The sequence below is a fragment of the Trachemys scripta genome, chromosome 6 (assembly GCF_013100865.1).
Source record: "Trachemys scripta elegans isolate TJP31775 chromosome 6, CAS_Tse_1.0, whole genome shotgun sequence".
NCBI lineage: Eukaryota > Metazoa > Chordata > Testudines > Emydidae > Trachemys > Trachemys scripta.
In genome coordinates, this window is record NC_048303.1 from 94,250,690 (window position 1) to 94,272,415 (window position 21,726).

The 21,726-nt window shown below is 40.6% G+C and overlaps 1 protein-coding gene across 1 annotated transcript in view; it reads right to left on the reverse strand.

The window, feature by feature from the left end:
• The window catches only part of TRPM6 (transient receptor potential cation channel subfamily M member 6), a 131,924-nt gene extending 113,104 nt beyond the window's left edge, over window positions 1–18,820 (reverse strand). Inside the window, exon 1 of the mRNA XM_034774551.1 lies at window positions 18,225–18,820. Within this exon, the coding sequence (XP_034630442.1) occupies window positions 18,225–18,233 (9 nt within the window). The 5' untranslated portion in view covers window positions 18,234–18,820. The remainder of the gene's footprint in view (window positions 1–18,224) is intronic.
• Between the last annotated feature and the right edge of the window lie 2,906 nt (window positions 18,821–21,726).

The following is a 21,726-nucleotide window of genomic DNA, read 5'->3' on the forward strand; positions in this document are numbered from 1 at the left end:
ACCCCTCTTCCAGGCATCATTTATTAATATACGTGCATCCACTTGCAGGTCCCTCAAAGTGAAACCGTTCACAAATCCCAAAATAAAACAAGCTAAGAAAGAACAGTTCACCAGTTCTGTCATCCATCTCCCAGGACCCCAACTCTTCAGGTCATCTACCTGAGAGGTCACAATCCTTGTTCCATGATACTTGTGCCCTATTCCAGGGCCTCCACCCTGCTGGCCATTCTCCAAGCTTCTTACAACTCTCCCGCCACAAATCTCATCTCAGGGCTTCTGTGAGCAGGCTCCCCACAGCTAGGGTGACCAGATGTCCCGATTTATAGGGACAGTCCTGATTTTTGGGTCTTTTTTTTATATAGGCTCCTATTACCCCCCACCCCGTCCCGATTTTTCACACTTGCTGTTTGGTCACCCTACCCACAGCATTCCATTCTCTAGGCTTTCTTCGCCTGCAAGTCTCATCCCTGCTGAATTCCTCCAGAATCACCCTCTTCACTTGAATTCAGCCTGCCCCTGGCTAAGCCAGATCTTCCCCTTTACCTGGGGGCCACTGCACAAGCCTTCTGCTTGGCAGGCCTGGCTCCAGGGTTTTGGCCGCCCCAGGTAGCCAAAAAAAAAAAAAAAAAAAGCCACGATTGCGATCTGCAGCGGCAATTCGGCGGACGGTCTCTCACTTCCGCTCGGAGCGAAGGACCTTCCGCCAAATTACCGCCGAATAGCTGGACCTGCCGCCCCTCTCCGGAGTGGCCGCCCCAAGCACCTGCTTGCCAACCTGGTCCCTGGAGCCGGCCCTGCTGCTTGGTAAGGTTCCGCAGCCCCAGCCAGTCAACTCTCTCCTGTTCTTTCTGTGCACTAATACTTCCCCCCAGCAGCTCCCAACTCCTACTCTTTTTTTTGGGGGGGGGGGCAGGAAAGAGCAAGGTCAGAGCTAGCAGCTTGCTCCAAGGAACCCTCAACAGTTCCCAGCAGCTGCTGCTCCTTCCTACATCATCTTCCTCCCTGTCTGAACTGCCTCTTGGGTTTTTAGAGATGCCAGGTGCTTTCTATCAGGCCCCATTGGGAGGTGGCTAATTACTCACAAGTGAACAGGACCCATTCCTTCTTCAAGGGGCCAATCATCCTGTAACACCTAAGCAATTTAAGTGCCTAAGTCCCATTTTCCAAAGTGACTTAGGAATGTAAGGCCATAGGCCCTGTCCACCAGTAAAGTGATACAACCTTCTTTTGGATGATGTTGTTGTCTTGGTATTTATCTATAAACAATGTTGTGTAAGGGATGAAATGAAAACTTATACTGGTCATCCTAATCATTGCGTGGTGTACGTACAGGTAACAATTAAAAAGTTGTGGGTATGTACTAAAATATGCTCAAAGCATGAAACAAGGCAAGCTTGGTAAACAAGTTTGTCCAGACAAAGGAATTTTGATTTGCCTGTCTGCCTAAGTCTGGAATGTAAATGGAGCAGGGTAGGCCAAAGCCAATGGGATCTAACATTTGCATCTAAACTCAACAGGAAAAGCAAAATAACAAGAGGATGAGAAAAGAGTACTGGCACCAGCACTGTGGAAACCAACAGCAAGAATATTTTTCAAAGGTTTACTGAACTATAAAGGTAAGGGGAGGGAGAGAGACATGTGGTTATCCATCACTGAGGGAACAAAGAAGTCAGCATCTTCTGTGTTCATGAATGGTGGATCCCCAGTCATGTGGGTTGGTGATGCTGAGAGGTGGCTTTATGGGAAAAATTGCCTTAGACAAGGATTGTAGCCTGTTAAATTTTAATCTCTAGAAAGTGTATTATACTTTTGTTTTATTTGTAACTATTTTCAGTTTCTATTACCTTTGCTTAGTATCACTTAAGCTCTGTTCTTTTTTAGTAAACTTATTCTTGGTTTTACTATACGTTCATCACAGTGCAATATATTAAATTGCTGATCCCCAGCTGATCTAACCGGGTGGTGTTTATACTGTCGCTTTGCAGACAGCAGATTTGGTAATTTCTGGGAGTGTCCAGTGACAGGGGCTGGGTACTTCAGAGGAACGCTTTTTAATGAGGTTTGGGGTCAGAGTGCACCTAAGGTTAACCTGCAAGGCAAAACAGAGGCTGGCAGAGCTTTTGAGGAGATGCGGGGGAGGGGGAGGACAGCTAACAGACTGGAGTGTCATGTAGATGACGTACAGTTTAGTTCCAACAAGTCCTCCCTCACTGAGGCAGGGGTTACAAGGTAACTCACACCAACCCCTTACACATAAAGCCAAAGACATTTATACAAATGTCACAGTGGTTTGTGTTATTTTATAATCAGCCGATTATCCCCCAACTAATAGTAGAAAATGGAGAAGGTCTGGTTATATTTCAGCCTCACTACTACATTCCAATATTTTGGAACAAAAGTATAGTTATGTTTACTTAAGTATCAATATTATCATATCAGTAATCATGTCACATTGATCATATCTGTCCCTGTTTTCTTATGCTCCCTCCACTTCTTTGTTGTAACCACCTTGTAGCCCCTTGTCTTACTGTAAGTTCCTTGAGGAAAAGATTATCTTTTGGTATGTTGTTTGTACAGTGCCTAGCACCCGGGGTTAAGGATGAAAGAAGAAGGGTGATGGGGGTGGGGGCAGTTCTCCAAAGCTGACAGAGGTAAAAAAAAAAAAGTTACACTTATTTGCCCCAGCCCACCCTTCTCCATCCCAGTAAGGATGCAAAGGTGTACCCTCATCTCCAGGGCACCCACTCATCCCTGCATGTAGCATTGCAAAGACTTTGCCTTTCATATCCCCCTCCATCTCACCCACTGGTCACTTTGTTGTCTGCAATGGTAAGTCCCAACTTGCATCATCTCCCAACCTCCTCTTTGGGTTTTCTATGGCTCAGCCCTCCAGCCAAATCATGTAACAGTTCACTCCCCTTCTGCAATAACAAAAAGGCCCAACTTAAAGCCCAAATCAAATGCCCACACTAATAGTTTTTCTGCCCCCTCAGGTAACACTTAAGTCCTCTGCTTCTTGACCCCTTCTCCCAGCCCCTACAGAGCTTCTGTTATCTTGTTTCTTCCCCAGAAGGAATCCCCTACTGCTTTCCCTGGCCAGGTACTCCTTATTAGAAAATGGAGAAGGTCTGGTTATATTTCAGCCTCACTACTACATTCCAATATTTTGGAACAAAAGGATAGCTGCCTTATTGGTTACTTCCAGTTTCACACTGTGTCTGGTTGACCAGTCAGTCCATAACTCTGGAGTTTGTATATTTTAGGTTCTTCTGTACTTGACTTCAGTAAGGAAATTGAATCCACTTTTCATCATTGCAACTTCCCATAGGCAGACTTTCCCCTGTTGGAGCACTAACAGAGCAAGAGCCAACACTATCCAGGGATGAATCTGGCCCTGGCCTAGGACTATTAAAATCTATTATGTTTTGTTAAGACACCAGCCACTGTGGTACACAGAAGCAACTGAGAAAAACAGAATGACAGCAGAATAGAATTTGTTGTTGCCTAGTACATTTAATACTTAAGATATCCCAAAGTTCTTTACAAATACATTAGACTCTCTTTTGCCTTGCATCTTATTCAGTTACTAAGGGCAGGTCTACACTACCCACCTGAATCAGCGGGTAGAAATCGATCTCTCGGGGATCGAATTATCGCGTCTCATCGGGACGCGACAATCGATCCCCGAATCGAAGCTTCTACTCCACCAGCATAAGTAGGAGTAAGCGCCATCGATGGGGGAGCCACGGAGGTCGATTTGCCGCCGTCCTCACAGCGGGGTAAGTTGACTCCGATACATCGAATTCAGCTACGCTATTTGCGTAGCTGAATTTGCATATCTTAAATCGACACACACCCCCGTAGTGAGGACGTAGCCTGACACTATAGGGTAGTGCTTTATACCTACCTTGAACTCATGTTGTGCTGGTGTAAAATAATTAAACAAGATACAGGGCAACAGAGAATCATTACCAGAAAGGGCAGTCTATCTTCCAAAGCTGCACAGGTTCAACTTTAAAACAGTTTTTTCAATGATTTAATTATACCAGTGCAAAATACAATGTGGCACTCTGAATTTGATTGATGTATATAATATATTATGTAAATAATATCTTATATACAAGTGATTAAATTAAGCGAAATCAGTATACATCAATATAAAATTTAAATTGAATTAAGAGTGTTCACACTGTGTTTTGCACTGGTTTAGCTAAGTCATTTCAAAACACATTGTTAATTAAAATGGTGCATCTGAACAGAAACAAGGGGTAAAAATTTCAAGAATGCTTAAGTGACTTAGGTGACTAGTCTCAATTTCAAAGAAGACTTAAGACCTTAGGTTTCATTGATTTTCAATGGGACTGAGGCTCCTAGGGGCATAAGTGTCACTTTTGAAAATGGGGCTTTTAGAAGATTTACCCAAGGCTAAATGTGGAATCCTGTATGTACTTTGCAATAGTGTGCACGTGCACCCAGACATAGATTTAGTGAGATCAGACTTTGTTTTATGGACAGAAAGAATATTGACCCATACACTTTGGTTATCTCTAAAACTATTATTAGACCTTTATACTTTCACCTGGATTGTCACAGACATAGAAAAGAAATATTTTAAACTCCTATTGTCTTCCTTTGTTCTCCCTAACCCTGACAGCTACATAGATACATTTAAAGAGAAGGGGAAGAGCATCTTCACACAATGACTTGCCAACCTAGTGAGGACAGCTTTACACTAGGTTGAAAGGGGGCAGGTGACAAAAGCATAAGTATAAAACAGATGACATTAGGGTGACCAAACAGCAAGTCCTGATTTTTGGGTCTTTTTCTTATATAGGCTCCTATTGCCCCCCACCCCGTCCCGATTTTTCACACTTGCTGCCTGGTTACCCTAGGTGACATTAACAGAGGATCAAAGGGGTAGCCGTGTTAGTCTGGATCTGTAAAAGCAGCAAAGAGTCCTGTGGTACCTTATAGACTAACAGACGTATAGGAGCATGAGCTTTCGTGGGTGAATACCCAATTCTTCGGATGCATGTTGACATGCATCTGAAGAAGTTGGTATTCACCCACGAAAGCTCATGCTCCTATACATCTGTTAGTCTATAAAGGTGCCACAGGACTCTTTGCTACATTAACAGAGGACTAAATGCTGGGGAGAGGGGAGACATGAAAAATTACAATAGGAGCAACAAAAGGGAAATCAGTGGGGGAATTTGCTCAACAGCTCAGATGTCTATATACAAATGCAAGGAGTATGGAGAATAAACAAGAAAAACTGGAAATATTAGCACACAAGCTAAATTATGACTTAACTGGCATCACAGAGGCTTAGTGGGATAAGTCACATGACTGAAATATTGGTATAGAGGGGTGTAGCTTTTTCAGGAAGGACTGGCAGGATAAAAAGGGAGGAGGTGTTACACTATACATCAAGAATATAATTACTTGCTCTGCGGTCCAGAATGAGGTCAAAGGCAGACCAGTTGAAAGACTCTAAGTAAAGATAAAATGGATAAAAAATAGGGATGACATCATGGTAGGGGTCTACTATAGACTACCAAATCAGGAAGGAGGCGGATGAGGCATTTCTAGAACAAATAACAGAAATATCCAAGCCATATGAACTGGTAGCAATGGGGAATTTTATCTACCAGACATCAGTTGGAAAAGTAATACGGCAACACACAAAATTTCTGATAAGTTCTTAGAATGTATTGGGGATAACTTTTTGTTTCAGAAAGCGGAAGAAGAAACTGGGAGGCAGCCATTTTAGGCTCAATTCTGACCAACGGAGAAATTGGTAGCAAATCTGAAGGTGGAAGTTAATGATCATGAAGTGACAGATTTTGAGATTCTAAGGAAAGAAAAGAATGAGACCAGTAAAGTAAGGACCAATGGCACCAACTCTGTGCATGCTCCGGAGCTGGAGCACCCATGGGGAAAAATTAGTGGGTGCTCTGCATCCACCAGCAGCAAGTTCCCCCCCCTCCCCACCCCACCTTCTCCTTCCCCCCTGCTCCTCCACCTACCTCCCAACATTTCCTGCCTGGCCACCCCCAAACAGCTGTTTGGCAGCATTAGCACACTCCAGGAGAGAGGGGGAGGAGCGGGAACATGGCGCACTCAGGAGAGGAGGCAGGGAAGAGGTGGGGCCCGGGCAGAGATTTGGGGAAGGAGTTGGAATATTGGCAGGGAGGGGGCAGTGTTGGGGGGGACTTCGGGGAACCGGTGGGAAGAAGCAGAGAAGGGGCAGGGCCTCATGGAAGGGGTGGAGTGGGAGCGGGCCCCAGGGCAGAGGTGGGTCAAGCACCCACAGAAAGAGGGGAAGTTGGCACCTATGGTAAGGACAATGGACTTCAAAAAAGCAGGCTTTAAACAGACTCTGAGAACTGTTAGGTAAAGTCCCAAGGGAAGGAAATCTAAGGGAAAAAGGAGTTCAGGAGAGCTGGCAGTTTCCTCAAGGATACAATATTAAGGCACAACTGTAAACTATCCTATTGCAAAGGAAAGATAGGAAGAATATAAGAGGCCATCAGGAGCTCTTTAATGACCTCAAAATAAAAAAGAAATCCTACACATAGGCGCAAACTTTCTAATTTCCTTGGGGATGCTTGACCCCTGCTCTACGCCAGGCCCCCCTCCACCTCATCCTTGCCCTGCCTCTTCCCACTCCTGCCCCGTTCTGCCCCCTCCCCCTCAGTGCCTCCTGCATGTCACTGAATAGCTAATCCCGGCTGGTGGGAGGTGCTCAAGGGGAGGGAGAGGAGCTAAGCACCAACTATTTCTTTCCTGTGCATGCTCCAACTCCAGAGCACCCAGGGAGTCAGCGCCTGTGATACTAGGGGGAAAAAAAACTAACTCTAAGCATAGTTAAGTTCTGGAATTGGCTTCTAAAGGAGATTGTGGAATCCCCGATTTTTAAGAACACATTGGACAAGCACATGTCAAGGCTAGCCTAGGTATAATTGGTCCTGTTTCAGCACAGGGGGCTGGACTTCATGACTTCTCAAAGCCCCTTCCAGCCCTACATTTCTATGATTTTATAAAATTGGTTGAGGAGAGAGTGTGTTAAGGGGGAAAAAATTCCTTTTCACAGAACTGCTCACTACAAGATATCCTACACTTCCTCTTTAACATCTGGTACGGACTACTCTGTGTAAGCTGAAAAACTTGTCTCTTTCACCAACAGAAGTTTGTCCAGGTCTGGGAATTGTACTCAGAATGTTACAGCTAAATAGGAGGTGGAACAGATTAGACTAGTACATATTTCAAGGGACTAACCATTCAAGGTGAAGTGGTCTGTTAGCATTTAGTGCACTGGATGAGGTATACCACATGTTGGATAGGCATTTGTAGGACCCATGGATCTCGTAAGGTGTGTTGTGGAGGGTGTTGATCATTGTAGCAGAGGAGATGTGTCTGCGGGTTTTTCTATCTGTTGTACTGGTACAATCTGGTGCCACTTTAAGTTGGCATGTCCTGGTTTGTGGGGAGCTTGCTTCTATGATGATGTTAGAGCAGTGGCTCTCAAACTTTTGTATTGGTGACCCCTTTCACACAGCAAGCCTTTGAGTGTGACTCCCCTCTCCCCCCAATAAATTAAAAACACTTTTTTATATTTAACACTATTATAAATGCTGGAGGCGAAGCAGAGCTTGAGGGTGGAGGCTGACAGCTTGTGACCCCCCTAAGGGGTCAGGCCCCTCAGTTTGAGAAGCCCTATGTTAGAAAGGTTTCCGGGGTTGTTTGAAGGCCAGAAGGGGAACCTCAGGAAAGATTTCTTTCAGGATATGGCTCCCATCAAGTGTAGCTTGTGAATGTTTAATGATACCCCATATAGGTGGGATGGTAGGTGACAACCACAGGTGGGCCATTGGAGAGGATTTCATTTCTGTATTGAGGCAGGTTTTCTCGGTGTATTAGGTGGCCCATTCCAAGATGTGATCTACTTCTGTGGTGGAGTGTCCTTGTTTGGTAAAGGCAGTTTTAAGTGCATTAAGGTGTGTATCCCAGACTTCCTCTTTGGAAAATATTCTATGGTATCCCAGTGCCTGGCTGTAATAACAAATTGCTAGGTGTGTTTGGGCTGGTTACTGGATCTATGAAAGTAGGTGTGGTGATCTGTGGGTTTCTGTTGGATAGTTGCCTGTAGGGTTCCATTGTTGAAGCTGATCGTGGTGTGGTCCAGGAAGTTGAGTTAACATGGGAGTGTTCTAGAGACCGTTTAATGGATGGGTTGAAGTTGTGGTGGAAATCTATGATGAAGTTTAACAATGTGATAAGCAGCAAATGCTCTAAAGTGCCACTATGTGGATCCTGATCATTTCAGATAAACACAGTAGGTTCCCAGATTGTTATAATATACCACAAGCAATTCAAAAGGAATTCAGTAAATTGGTTTGAAAACACCAAATGTCTTTCCATTAAAAATAATTAAACCATAGCCAATAACTCCAATCTTAGATACTTAAAAGTTAGACCCCTAAAGCCATATTTAAGCTCCTAAATAAAAGTAAGCTGATTGTAGAAGTGCTGAGAACTACAACTCCCATTGATTTCCATGAGAGCTGTATTGCACTGCACCACTGAAAATCAGCCCTTATTTAGGTGCCCAGATATGAATTTAGTGGAATAACTTTAGAGACCTAAGATGTAAAAGTGTTGGCCCCATTTTTACTGATGTTCAAGAAGATTTATTTTATACTTTTAAAATTATATTCACACCAGGGCCAGCGCAACCCATTAGGTGACCTAGGCGGTCACCTAGGGCACTAACATTTGGGGGGCGGCGACCGTGGCGACCAGATCTTCGGCCGCCTCTGTCAGGGGCGGCATTTCGGGGGCAGGACTTTTTGCTGCTTCTGTCGGGGGCAGCATTTTGGGGGCGGGACCTTCCGCCGCCTCTGTTGGGGGCAGCATTTCAGGGGCGGGACCTTCCGCCACCTAGGGCAGCAAAAAATCTGGTGGCGCTCCTGATTCACACACATGATTGTTTGCACAAAGGCATCATATTTGACTGCAGATATATCTCTCATCTTAGTGGCTACAAACAATACTGAATTTCATGAACTGACACTGTTTCGCATCCTTCAACGATAGATCACAAGCACAATCCTTTCAGATGGGTCTGTATAGCATGTCACCAACTCAAACTGCATGATAAGGACTTAATAAAGACTGGGAGTGGATGGGTCACTACGAAAACTAATTTTCCCTTGCTGATACTCACACCTTCTTGTCAACCGTTTGAAATGGGCCACCTTGATTACATTGGCCTCATTAGCACTACAAAAGTGATTTTTCCTCCCTTGGTATTCACCTCTTCTTGTCAACTGTTGAGAATAGCCCACTTCCACCTTAATTGAATTGCCTCATTAGCACTCACCTCCCACTTGGTAAGAGAACTCCCATCTTTTCATGTGCTGTGTATTTATATCTGCCTACTGTATTTTCCACTCCATGCATCTGATGAAGCGGGTTTTAGCCCACGAAAGCTTATACCCAAATAAATTTGTTAGTCTCTAAGGTGCCACAAGGATGCCTCGTTGTTTTTCCAATACAGCCTAACACAGCTACCACTCTGAAACCTGCATGATATGTGTTTTTCTTAAAGCCACAGATCCTGGAAGCATGTGACTCACCTCTTATTTTTAAAGTCATTTCTAGAAATCACAGTTGCACAGAAAATTGAAATTCTAATAGCTCAAAAACCAGAAGGCAATTTTTATATAGTGTAAAACCACAAGATTTTTTGGTGCCTGACTCAGGATATTTGAATGCATGGGCTTGGGAATACTGTTGTACAGTGCTAGTGTAATGAAACATCGATTTTGTTTGAGGCCTTTGGCTACTATCACAATACAAATATTAAATTAAATTAAAAAAATGGGGATCTGATGGTACAAGTCCATATCTACAAACATCTACAATCATTAGCATCAAAAAACATAAAACAAAACTATTTAAAAAAAAACATGAAAAGTGATTTACATTTAAATATGCTAGAGTTTAATGTTTTCTCTCACAGCATGGAGACCCAAGGAACCCATTCTCTCCCCCATGTAATTTTTCACTTTGGGGCTAAATGAATGTAAACGTTACTCATTAAACACAGCTACTCATTAAACAGCAGGTAATATCCCCAACTAGCGCAAAAAAAAAAAAAAAAAAAAAAAAATCTTATCTAAAGGCATTGTAGATCCATTAGGTCAACTGCTCTAGGGAGCCGGATATCCATTCCTTACTCGGAGGAGAGCCCCATTTAAGTCAATGGGAGTTTTGTCTGATTAAAGGCTGCGTTTCTTCAAAATCCCTTCAAATCTGTCCTCCTCTCCATCCCTGCCACGGGATGGTTGGGGGATCGTTTCTCTGCGACCCCCAGGGTTCAGTCTGTGTAAATCCATTTTGATAACGCCAAACATACACTTTACACCCACAATGCATGGCTCATTGTAGCAAAACATAGAGCAGTAACAGAACCTTCCTCCCCCTCCCCCCAATATTAAAATGAACTGGGGGGTGGAGAGAGAGAGAGAAAAGCTTTCAAGAAACAATAAATCACATCAAAGCAAATTAAGCCGCACCCACGTTCCCTCCCTGGTGCTGCCTAAAGCAGCTGGGCTGGGGGGTGCCTGCAACAACTTTACATCGCTTGGAACGTAGGTCAACTTGTAAAGGGTTAAGGGCAGAGGTGGCAGCAGCAGAACCTGGAGGAAGCAGGCGAGCCCTAGGACCAGGGAGGAGAAGCTGAAGAAGAGGACAATTAAGGATCGCAGCCTAACACGCCCCCTCCCTCTGCCCCCAAGGGACGGCGGGACTCGCCTTACCTTCAGCGGGACTTTCATCTCGTCCTGCTTCCTCCTGCTCGCGGGGGGGTGGGAATCTGGACTGGTTTGCAGGTCTCTGTGCTCATCCCCCTCTGACAGCCCTTCGTGACCAGGGTGCCGCCATCCCCCTACCCGCCTGCTGCTCCTGCACACTGAGCCTAGCTGCGAGAAGAGGAGGTCCCTCCAAGAGGGCATCTCCATCTCCTCCTGCCGGGCTCCATAAAGACTTGATCCTTGGACCACTGCTGGAGAAGGGGTGGTTAATGTTCCACTCCCCTTATCAGGGACTCAATCTCTCTTTATGGCTCATCTTCAATCAGAAGGCTCTGCAGGGCGCTCACAGAACAAGTTGTGGCTCATTTGCACAGCAGTTTAGCAATGAGTCACAGCAAGGTCACGGTGTGCATCCATACTGAAGTGTCTTTGCTGCGCCTCCTGCCACAACCATCCCAGCATGCCACACCCCGAAGCATCGCGTTGCTATTATGAAGTATAAGCAGGGGAGGGTTTTTTTTTTTTTTTTTTAGGGGAGAGGGGGAGTTGAGTGTTTGAAAAAGCAGTTACAGTTTAGGGATAAAATCAAAATTTCACGAAGAACGAGGTAGGTGTAAAACTAGGTTTGAGTGGGAGGCAGTTCCAAAAAAATCCCACAAAGTTTCAAATTTTTGAAAAATAAATACAAAAAAAAATCAAAATTTTTGCTACTTTTTCCTCTCACTTTCCCAGCGCTACCAGAGCTGGTAGTTAAGTAACACAGAGCTGTACAAGAGAGCAATGACATAAAAGATTTTTTTTTTAATTGTGTAACCCTCTATATCAGGTACCCATAGGCAACCCCCTGCCAAATTTCAAGTTTTTACTCCTAAACATGGTGGTGCTAAAGCATCTCAAAGAAAAAGTATCAGAGGGGTAGCTGTGTTAGTCTGAATCTGTAAAAAGCAACAGAGGGTCCTGTGGCACCTTTAAGACTAACAGAAGTATTGGGACATAAGCTTTCCTGGGTAAGAACCTCACTTCTTCAGATGCAAGTAAGGAATACATAAATACATAAATTCAGCCTGAGGCACACACCTAGCATGGAAATTTTCAGCCCAGTTACATTTTGGTAAACCTATAAACTGGGTCTTACAACGGGAAGTGTTGGACAACTTTAGTAACAGACCATGCTACTAGCAATGCCTATAATGTAGGTCCTGGCTCTGCAATGAGTTATGCACAGGTATACCCTAGCACCCTCATAGATCCCCATAGGCTTCATCGTGGGTCCAAGCAGGAGCACACATCTGCCTGTGTTCATTTCAGTGAAGGACAGAGGGCATTTGGCATTTTCACAATTCCATGTTTCTCACACCTCATTACAAACTATATGAATTCTTTCAGACATGACAGATTTTATGTTTTCCCTGGCATTGGACAGGGCTCAGTGTGGGTTCTCTCTAGTACTAATCGCATACAAATAAAAAAAATCTTTTGTATACTCCACCAACACAATCACCTTAACTCTGTTGTAAACTTTACCACCATATTCACCAATATCGGATACAAGGATTTTCTAAAGACCCAATATTTGGTACCTCAGGATATATCTAACCTCACATCAGCTAACTCCGGCTTGTGGGGCTTGAGCTGCAAGGCTATAAAACTGCAGTGTAAATGTTTGGGCCTGGGCTGGAGCCCAGGCTTTGGGTCAGCCCATGCCTGAACATCTACACTACAATTTTACAGCCCTGCAGCCTGAGCTCTGTGAGCAGTACGTCTACACGTACCGGAGGGTCCGGCGGCAGGCAATCAATGTTCTGGGATCAATTTATCGCAGCTGGTTAAGACGCGATAAATCGATCCCGGAAGTGCTCGCCGTCGACGCCAGTACTACAGCTCGGCGAGAGGAATATGCGGCATTGACAGGGGAGCCTCCCTGCCGCGTCTGGACCTGCGGTAAGTTCAGACTAAGGTACTTCGAATTCAGCTATTAACGTAGCTGAATTTGCGTACCTTAGTCCGAAGTGGGGACTTAGTAGGGACCAGGCCTAAATCAGCTGACATGGGCCAGCTGCAAGTGTTTATTGCAGTGTAGACATACCCTCAGAGACCACTTAACTATCATTTTAACCATCAGGAATCTATGCATATTCTACCCTTTTATCTCCTTGTGTCTGAATTACTGAGATGTTCCTATTACAATTTTCCTAGAAAATCAATCAATCCTATTTCAATGGGACTCACCTTTAGACCAGAGAGCTCATTTACCCATTTTTGTCTTCAATGTATAATTTCTTATCTGTAAGGTATTACTATACTAACAGCAATAACATCTACAATAGGTGAGCTTAGCCAGGGACTTCGAGTCTTCAGAGTGCCACATTCCCTGCTTCTTAGATTCCACCTGAGTGCAGTATCTTCTTTTGACCACAATCCAGATAGCATACAATCAGAACTGAACCAAAAAGATAAGTCTGAGAACAGCAGATGTTCTTTTCCGGCTTTGTTAAGGGTATAAGAACTTCTCTTCAAAACAAAGATGATTTTAGGGAGACTAATATCCACTTGTTTCCATGCCATATCTGGAACATATATATGTCCACTATGATCTGATGGATCAAGCCTATTGTTCAGGAAATATATAAAACCCAGGATACTTCACCAGCCTGGCTTTAGCCAGGCAAGATCTATTATAGGAATGTCCATATTTAATTTTGTGCTGAAAGAGCCAACACCCAACTCTGACATACATACAAAGCTGCTATATAGGGAACTCCCAACATGTTTCTTTGTTTCTTCCTCCCCGAACACAAGCTTTGGAAATAGGGTTTTACAAGTCTCTCTCTCTCTCTCTAGCTTTCACCTTTTCCTACGTACTTGGGCAGAGAATAAGGGTTGAGGTGAAGACAAGAATGAGAAACAAAATAATTATTGGTAACAATTGTCTATGTGGTTCCTTTCTTCATTTCTACATCTATGAACCCTCATTTGAAAATCTTTAATCCTAGTAAAGATCCTGCTCTAGGCCCTGATTCAGGATAGACGACAGGCAGAATTCTAAGGTAGAGTGTAATGTTCAGATTGAAATTTGTCCAGGAAACAGGATTACACCATTACTCCTATAAAAGTGGTCTATTAACTTTATATATGTAATGGTAATTATATTCATAAACTTTTCATAATGCAATATATCTCATACACACACCATTTTATCATCATTAAAATACATTACACAATCTTAATGTAATGCAAAAAGTTGTTATATTGGGAACAGGGATAGAACTGGTCAAATAAAGTTAATCAAAATGTAATTTTCCCCCTACATTATCTGATAAATACTGTTTAGGCCCTCATTTAGTAAAGCATTAAAGCGCATGTTTGAGTTTTGATTTCAATGAGATTTTGCACATGCTTAAGAGTTTTGATGAATCAGGTCCATAGAGCCAGGTGAATAATTCAAAAATATTTGTGTATATGAATTCTGCAAATATTTTATTTGTAAATTTTTCTTCAATATTTACCCAGATCTAATTTGGAATATATTTTTTAAAAAAACAAACAAACCTGAATTTGCTTTGTCTTTCCTTGTGATACCTAGAACTTTTTTAAAGTTAATTTTAATTAGTTCTAATGTTCACCTAGCTGTTGAATGAGTAAATATAACTAAGTGTATTAGCTGAAAATTCACTTCACACAGCAGTAGTTAACACATGTTGTTGCTGCCAGACATCTCTACATGGACCAAGGACATCCAAACCGTGATACTGATCAGCAGCACTTTCAATATTTGTCATTAGAGGTAAAAGTTAATGTTTTGGAATTCATTTAAACATTTAAAAAACATAACTGCATTGGTTTCTTTACAAAAATAATAAAAGTTATCTAAAAATGATCACAGCTGCCCAGGTAAATCCTAACATAAGAGGACAAACTTGGAAGCACCTTTAACTCTTGAACACAAAAGCACAGCCACAAATGGTCCCACCATTTGTTATGAGCAATCCATCCATGTTTTAAAACTGTAAAAAATGAAGTTTAATATTTAGAACTTTGCTTTCTGCAACTATCCTTTCTGTAATAAACGTACAGTACTAGTACCTCTCCATGGTTCTGATCCTGCAAACCTATGCTCATGGGAATGAATAGTCCTTACTCACAGGAGGAAGAGTTTGCAAGATCAAACTTCATGAGATGGGATAGTGCACAGCTTCAAGGGTTCTCCTCTAGTACCTAGGTTTCTTGTAGGATCAAGTCCATATTCCTTGAATAGTTAAAGTGCAACTATATACAAAGAGAGCTGAAAGTATGGACATAAATATATTATTATTGGAAAATCTTATCATGCCCTCCAGAGTCTGCAAGTTCAAGTCCCTGCTGAATGGAGAGCAAAGTGGTCTCTTTTAAAGTAATGAGATGTCATATTAATTGTGTTGTACCTGTTGTCTATGGTTATATTGTAACAATTAATTGCTAGTTCTTGAGTGGCACAGAAATATTTGGTTTTAGTAACTGTGCCAGAAAAATGAACTTTAAGTTGTATCAAGGATAGATACAAAATACAAAGAATCAAGGTAATGGGAAATAATTTAATTTTGGTTAAAACTGTCTAGAACAGAAAAAGATGCATCAAAAACCGGACAAAACACTAAAACAAACCCCCAAAATTCAACCTTCCCATCAGTATTTTACAAGCAATTTAGAGCCTGATCCTGAGATACTGAGTGAGCAAGCTATTATATTCTTATGTATTTATTTATTTTTTTGAGGTGTCAGTTACTACAGTCGTGGCTGTCTCATAAAAACTTATCTTAGATAAATTAGCAGACAGATGGATCAATCACTGACAAAAAAAAAGAAATCCAACTACTTTGTTTTTGAGAATGCTATTTAAGTTTTCCTGATCTTAGGAACATATTAAATCCTTTGAGTGAAATCCTGGCCCCACAAAAATAAACTGGAGCTTTGCCACTGATTTATATGAGGCCAGGATTTAACCCATTGTATACTCTTTTTAATTATCTGTTGAAACATTGCTGTTTTGCTGAGTGATGCTTTTCTTTTTTCCAGTTTTTTAATAGAATTTGTAACACACTGCAGGTGAAATTCTGCTCTCTGCTGTTCAAATTGTGCTCCCATGAACAGGTCAAAGGGAGTCACGTACTTGCATATCAGTTGTATATGTGAATACAGGTATTGACCTCTAATAGTATTTATATTTTGATTCTCTAAGGTGAACTGAAAAGCTATTTTTATAAATAAGTAACTTTAATCCCCAAATAAATACAAAATATGTATAGCTGTGGAGAGTACAAATAATAATTTCCAATCATTTAAAAAATATATGTGTCTCCTTGATTACTTATCTGCTGAGTCCTAAGCGCTTAATCCTGCAAATGCTTACTACTAAACTTAGTGTTTAATACTGTGGATGACTCTACTGAAGTCACCATTTTAGTGTCTAAGTCTCATGGCAATAAAGTACTACTCTTTTAATGTCTGCAGGATTGAGTTCTAAATTAGAATACTGTATTTCCCCTGCAAAAACTGATGCTATTTCTATCTTATAGTAGAACAATACAGAAGAAACGAAGACCTTGAAAAATCAGGTCTCAAAAGGCAAAATGTTTCTTATTTTTATTAATGGGGAATCTCAATGCATATATTCACACATAAAAGGGGAACCCCCCCCCAAATCCTACTACATAAAATAAGTTAAGATTGAGAGCAGTTATCAGTAATTGAAGGGCAAAAAAACAAAAAACCCAACCAACCAACCCACCCAAACCACCACCACCTCATATTAAAGAATGATAATGCACAGTTAAGGCATCAAAGAAATCTTAACCTTACCTTGTAGTTATACCATGCAATCATATTGTTTGTGATTAATGCATTTTAGTATTTGGGTTCCAGTTCAAGCTGATTTTTTAAAGTCACTTCACTTTGGATATTATTCATTTTAAGAGGTTTTATGGGGGGGGGGGGTTAGCACTGCCCCCTGCCCGCTTCAGGGTGTCACTATAGAGTGCAACTGAGAGTACAATTTGGCTGTCAACATTGAACGACTTTGATGCACCTGATAAGAAAAAAGCTGTACATTTTCTCCTTCATGCCATGTATTCCTCCTTAAATTGCATGTTATCTACAAGGAAGTACAAAGTTTTCTCTTAAGCATAGTACTCAACCATTTAACCATAGAAGGTTTTCCATCGCTCATAAAAATAAGTACTTAAAAAGCACATTAATAACTCTCTAATATGAGCATAGTAGCAAGATTTGATGATACTGTCTGATCAAAATATACTGTGATTGACAACCGACAATTGTAAAACTATGCGGCATTTAGTCTATCTGTTGTTTATCAAATTAATGTGTACAGCATTTATATAATCAGAAGCAAAATTTATCTGTTTGAGATCCCAAGAAGAAAAGGGAGAGGAACTAACAAAAAAATTACAGAATCTGGAATATAGAAGGTCACAAAGGAAATCCACTCCCCACTTTCCCTTTATAAAGAAACAGAAGGTTTGGCGCTTAAGATTTGATCCTATGAGACTACATTATATATGTTTCAATGTAATTAGAAGCATATTATACATTGTTCCAATCAAGGGCATTACAAAACTCAGCTGTGTGTGGTGTCATATATTGTGTAAAAGTTCATGTCTATGGTCCTACAGAGATAACTAACGCTTTCCTTCAAGTTTTCATTGAGGCCACTACAGCTTTTTCTTTTAATTTCTTCTTCACAGCCTCATATTTCTCATGCAGTTTTGTTTCCATGATATTCAAATCAGATCCCTAAAAAATTCTGTCATCATAGAACAAAGAAAAAAAAGAGGTGCAGTACTTCACAAGCCCCTGTTCCCACTTTCATCAGTTCACAATCATTCCAAGAAAATCCAAAGGTAATCCGTCCGATTGCCCATACAGTCTCAACTATGAAATGATATTATCAGAAAACAATTTTCCAGTTTTTCAGATGCTAGCAATAAATAGCATTAAGGAAACTGTTTTTACTTCAGCCAAGAAACAGTCCATAACTCTCTGGAATGATTTGCATGGTTTTAATATAGGAAGAATGGTTTTAAGTACATTTGTTCAATGATATTGGATACCATTTCATTGCACAAAAGTTCTCAAATTACCTTCATATTAACAGAACAGTTCCCTTAAAGAGAAACACTGATGATTAAAAACTGCATTGCTTACTGTATTGAAATCAAATCCCATAATAAAATATGCAGTTTAAATTCAAGATCATTTTAATGAAGCAAACATTCTTGTTTTCACTAGTTACTGAAAAGCAGAATCATACATTAAAACATAAGAATACATTGGAAATTTCATCATGTTATATACAAATTCTTAAATATTGCCCCAACAATAACTCTCATTCTTATGAGTTAACATACTTACCTTCTTCATCCCTATGACTAATGAATAAACTTCACGTAGCCTTCAGCCATTGAATTTTAGACTGAAGTTTCCATCCACCACACAATCAGATAAAGCTTGCTTTGCAACTGCAGCTAATGGAAACAGTGCTAAGAAACAATTACTACAAATTTCCATGTGCTTAAATTGAAAAGCTTTCAGAGAGAGAAACAGGGTGATGGACTCTGAAAACTCTGGTGAAATGTTTTTACTGTAATAAAATTGAAGAGCTTGTGTTACCTTGTAATCAGGAACTTGTGCCTTAATCTGCCTTCAGTTGTGAATCACAGTAAAGAAATGATTAACATTCACGATGTCACTTGCTTGAATTTTCAGCAACAGTTCAGGATAACATTCCAATGAAAACAAATTTTTCCGTTTTACAATAGTTTATTGTGTATGTACACTGCCACCTACAGTGTCAAGGTTATAACTGTATGCTCTGAAATAATTAACCCAGCCAAATGTACAGGTTGGTCTAAAAGTTATTTAACATTATAAGAACGGCCATACTGGGTCAGACCAAAGGTCCATGTAGCCCAGTATCCTGTCTTCAGTGGCCAATGCCAGGTGCCCCAGAAGGAATGAACAGAACAGGTAATCATCAAGTGATCCATCCCATCACCAATTCCAGAGGCTAGGGACACCATCCCTGCCCATCTTGGCAAATAGCCATTGATAGACCTATCCTCCATGAATGTATTTAGTTCTCTTTTGAACTGTTATAGTCTTGGCCTTCACAACATCCTCTGGCAAAGAGTTCCATAGGTTGACTATGCGTTGTGTGAAAAAAATACTTCCTTTTGTTTTAAACCTGCTGCCTATTAATTTCATTTGGTGACCCCTACTTCATGTGTTAAGACAAGGAGTAAATAACACTTCCTTATTTACTTTCTCCACACCGGTAATGATTTTTTAGACCTCTATCATATCCTCCACTTAGTCCTCTCTTTTCCAAGCTGAAAAATCCCAGTCTTATTAATCCCTCCTCATGCTACAGCCATTCCATACCCCTAATCATTGAATTTCATCTGCCATTTTGTTGCCCAGTGACCCAGTTTTGAGAGATCCTTTTGTAGCTCTTCAAGTCTGCCTGGGGGTTCACTATCTTGAGTAGTTTTGTATCGTCTGCAAATTTTGCCACCTCACTGTTGACCCCTTTTTCCAGATAATTTATGAATATGTTAAATAGGACTGAGCCCAGTACAGACCCCTGGGGGACACCAGCATCCCCTAAGGAACACAAGAATTGCTTTGTCACACCAGCAGTCAATCCAATCTAATATTGGCTCTATGTCATACCAGATGCTTCAAGAAAACATGCAAGAATTATGGGCTAACATGCCCCTAGCATAAGTGTCTTCCTGCAATCTCTCCCCCCACGAACTCACCCCAGGGATTTTCTACATGCTTTACTCCTGGGGGAATTCTGCAGCAAAAAAAATAAAAATTCTATGCACATTTTGAGCTGGCTGAGGAGCTATCTGAACATTAGTGATTATCTTTGAAATGTCATGGAACATGGGAGAGATTCCAGAGAACTGGAAAAGGGCAAATATAGTGCCCATCTATTAAAAAAAAGAGAAATAAAGACAACCTAGAGAATTACAGACTAGTCAGCTTAATTTCAGTACCCGGAAAGATAATGGAGAAAATAATCAAGCAATCAATTTGTAAACACCTAGAAGATAAGTAACAAGTCAGCATGGATTTATCAAGAACAAATTGTGTCAAACCAACCAAATAGCTTTCTTTAATAGGGTAAAAAGCCTTGGGGGTAGGGGAGAAGTAGTAGATCTTTACTTTAGTAAGGCTTTGATACTGTTGCGCATGCCCTTCTCATAAAAAAACGTCCTTCACCAACTAGACATTTAAAGGGGTGTTGTGCCCAAAAGCCATAAAGGGACGTGATTTGTGTTCTAATCTTGAGAATGAGAACAGTTCTGAGTCTTGTACTAAAGAACACATGACCTAGGAGTGAGAATCTTGCACAGATGATATATAGAAAAGAATGATATACTAGTAACCAAATTTGTCTTTTCAGCATATGCAGTGTAAGATGCACACACCTTTTTTTTTTTTTTTTAAATTCTCTATTCTTCTGCCTCACATTTTCTTACCTGGAATTTTGAAGGTAACTGTGGCGCCTTTTGAAACAGTAATTGGTTCTAGTCAGTGTTTAGTTCAATAGGCTGCTAAACAACTGGGTAGTGGAGTATGACTGTAACCTTTGCTAATGTGCATGTTATTCATGTTTTATAAAAACACTGCCAAAAATATGGTCAGGTTAAAATATCAAATTAAAAGTAATTTTAGGTACTACGCTTGCACCTGACTCCCTTAATAGTTTGTGATTTTAAAATATTTTCCTATTTTTAAAAATGATTTTTCTACTTTGTTGTTGGATAAATAAACCACAAGAACTTATGGAAATAGGGGGACTGATCACACACAAAGATGTCAAATATACAAAATAAACAAAGAAAAAAGAGAAAGAAAAATCTTATTTTCTACTAACTTCTTTCAGTTATAGTAAACATAGGTGTTATTGAAAAGTACATAATTTTTAAATTTTATGCACAAAAGTGATTTTTTTTTTAAAAGTTGACTATGTCCCTTTAAATCCAAGATGCTGTAAAACTTAAATAATAAAAATTGAACAGTCAAAATAAACAATAAAAGCTTTAAAAATGGACCTTGATATAGTAGCAATGATTAGAGTATTAGCTACCCCTCTGGAGATGTAGGATCACATACAAATTAAAATGAAAAATTTTTTTTTTTTGCTATAGTGCAACTGAGATCTAGTCAAATAAAAACACCAATACAATCTGACAAATATCCAGCAATACTGGCCACTTGAGTTCAAGAAGTCTATTTACGGGAACACAGCAAAGGGGAACATTGAGGAGAGACCCAGGATACACCAAAGCAGCATGGTAAGGAAGATTTCCAGCAAAAGCTTCATGCTATGCCCAGGTCTAGCCCCTTTCTTCACCTCTGTGTGCACTACAAAAAATGAATTCAAGCTGCACACAGTGTAAAAACTGAAGACAAAGTACAAACACTAAAAAGGATTTTCCAAATGTTTACTAAGTAGGCCATCCAACTTAGTTCTGTAAATAAACATATCCAAGCAATAACAAATTATAATTATGTCAGTAACATTCTGAAGACAGAAGAAAAGTTGGGTAATTTAAATATAGTACAAAAATGCTCAAATATACATTGAAAACTCTGTTTTTAACAAAATAAGTTTTTAAAAAATTCACCAAAAACCTTCTCAAAGCAGATATGATACCAACAAAAATATCTCGTTTCCACCTACTTGGAGACAAATCACATGAAATCAAAGTTCACTGATAAGACATCTAATTTCGGCCAATTATTACCGACAAAAGTCTATCAAATAAAAAAAAAATAGAGCTCTAAGGTCCCAATCCTGCAGCAGCACATTAATTCAATGGGACTACATAGGGATGAA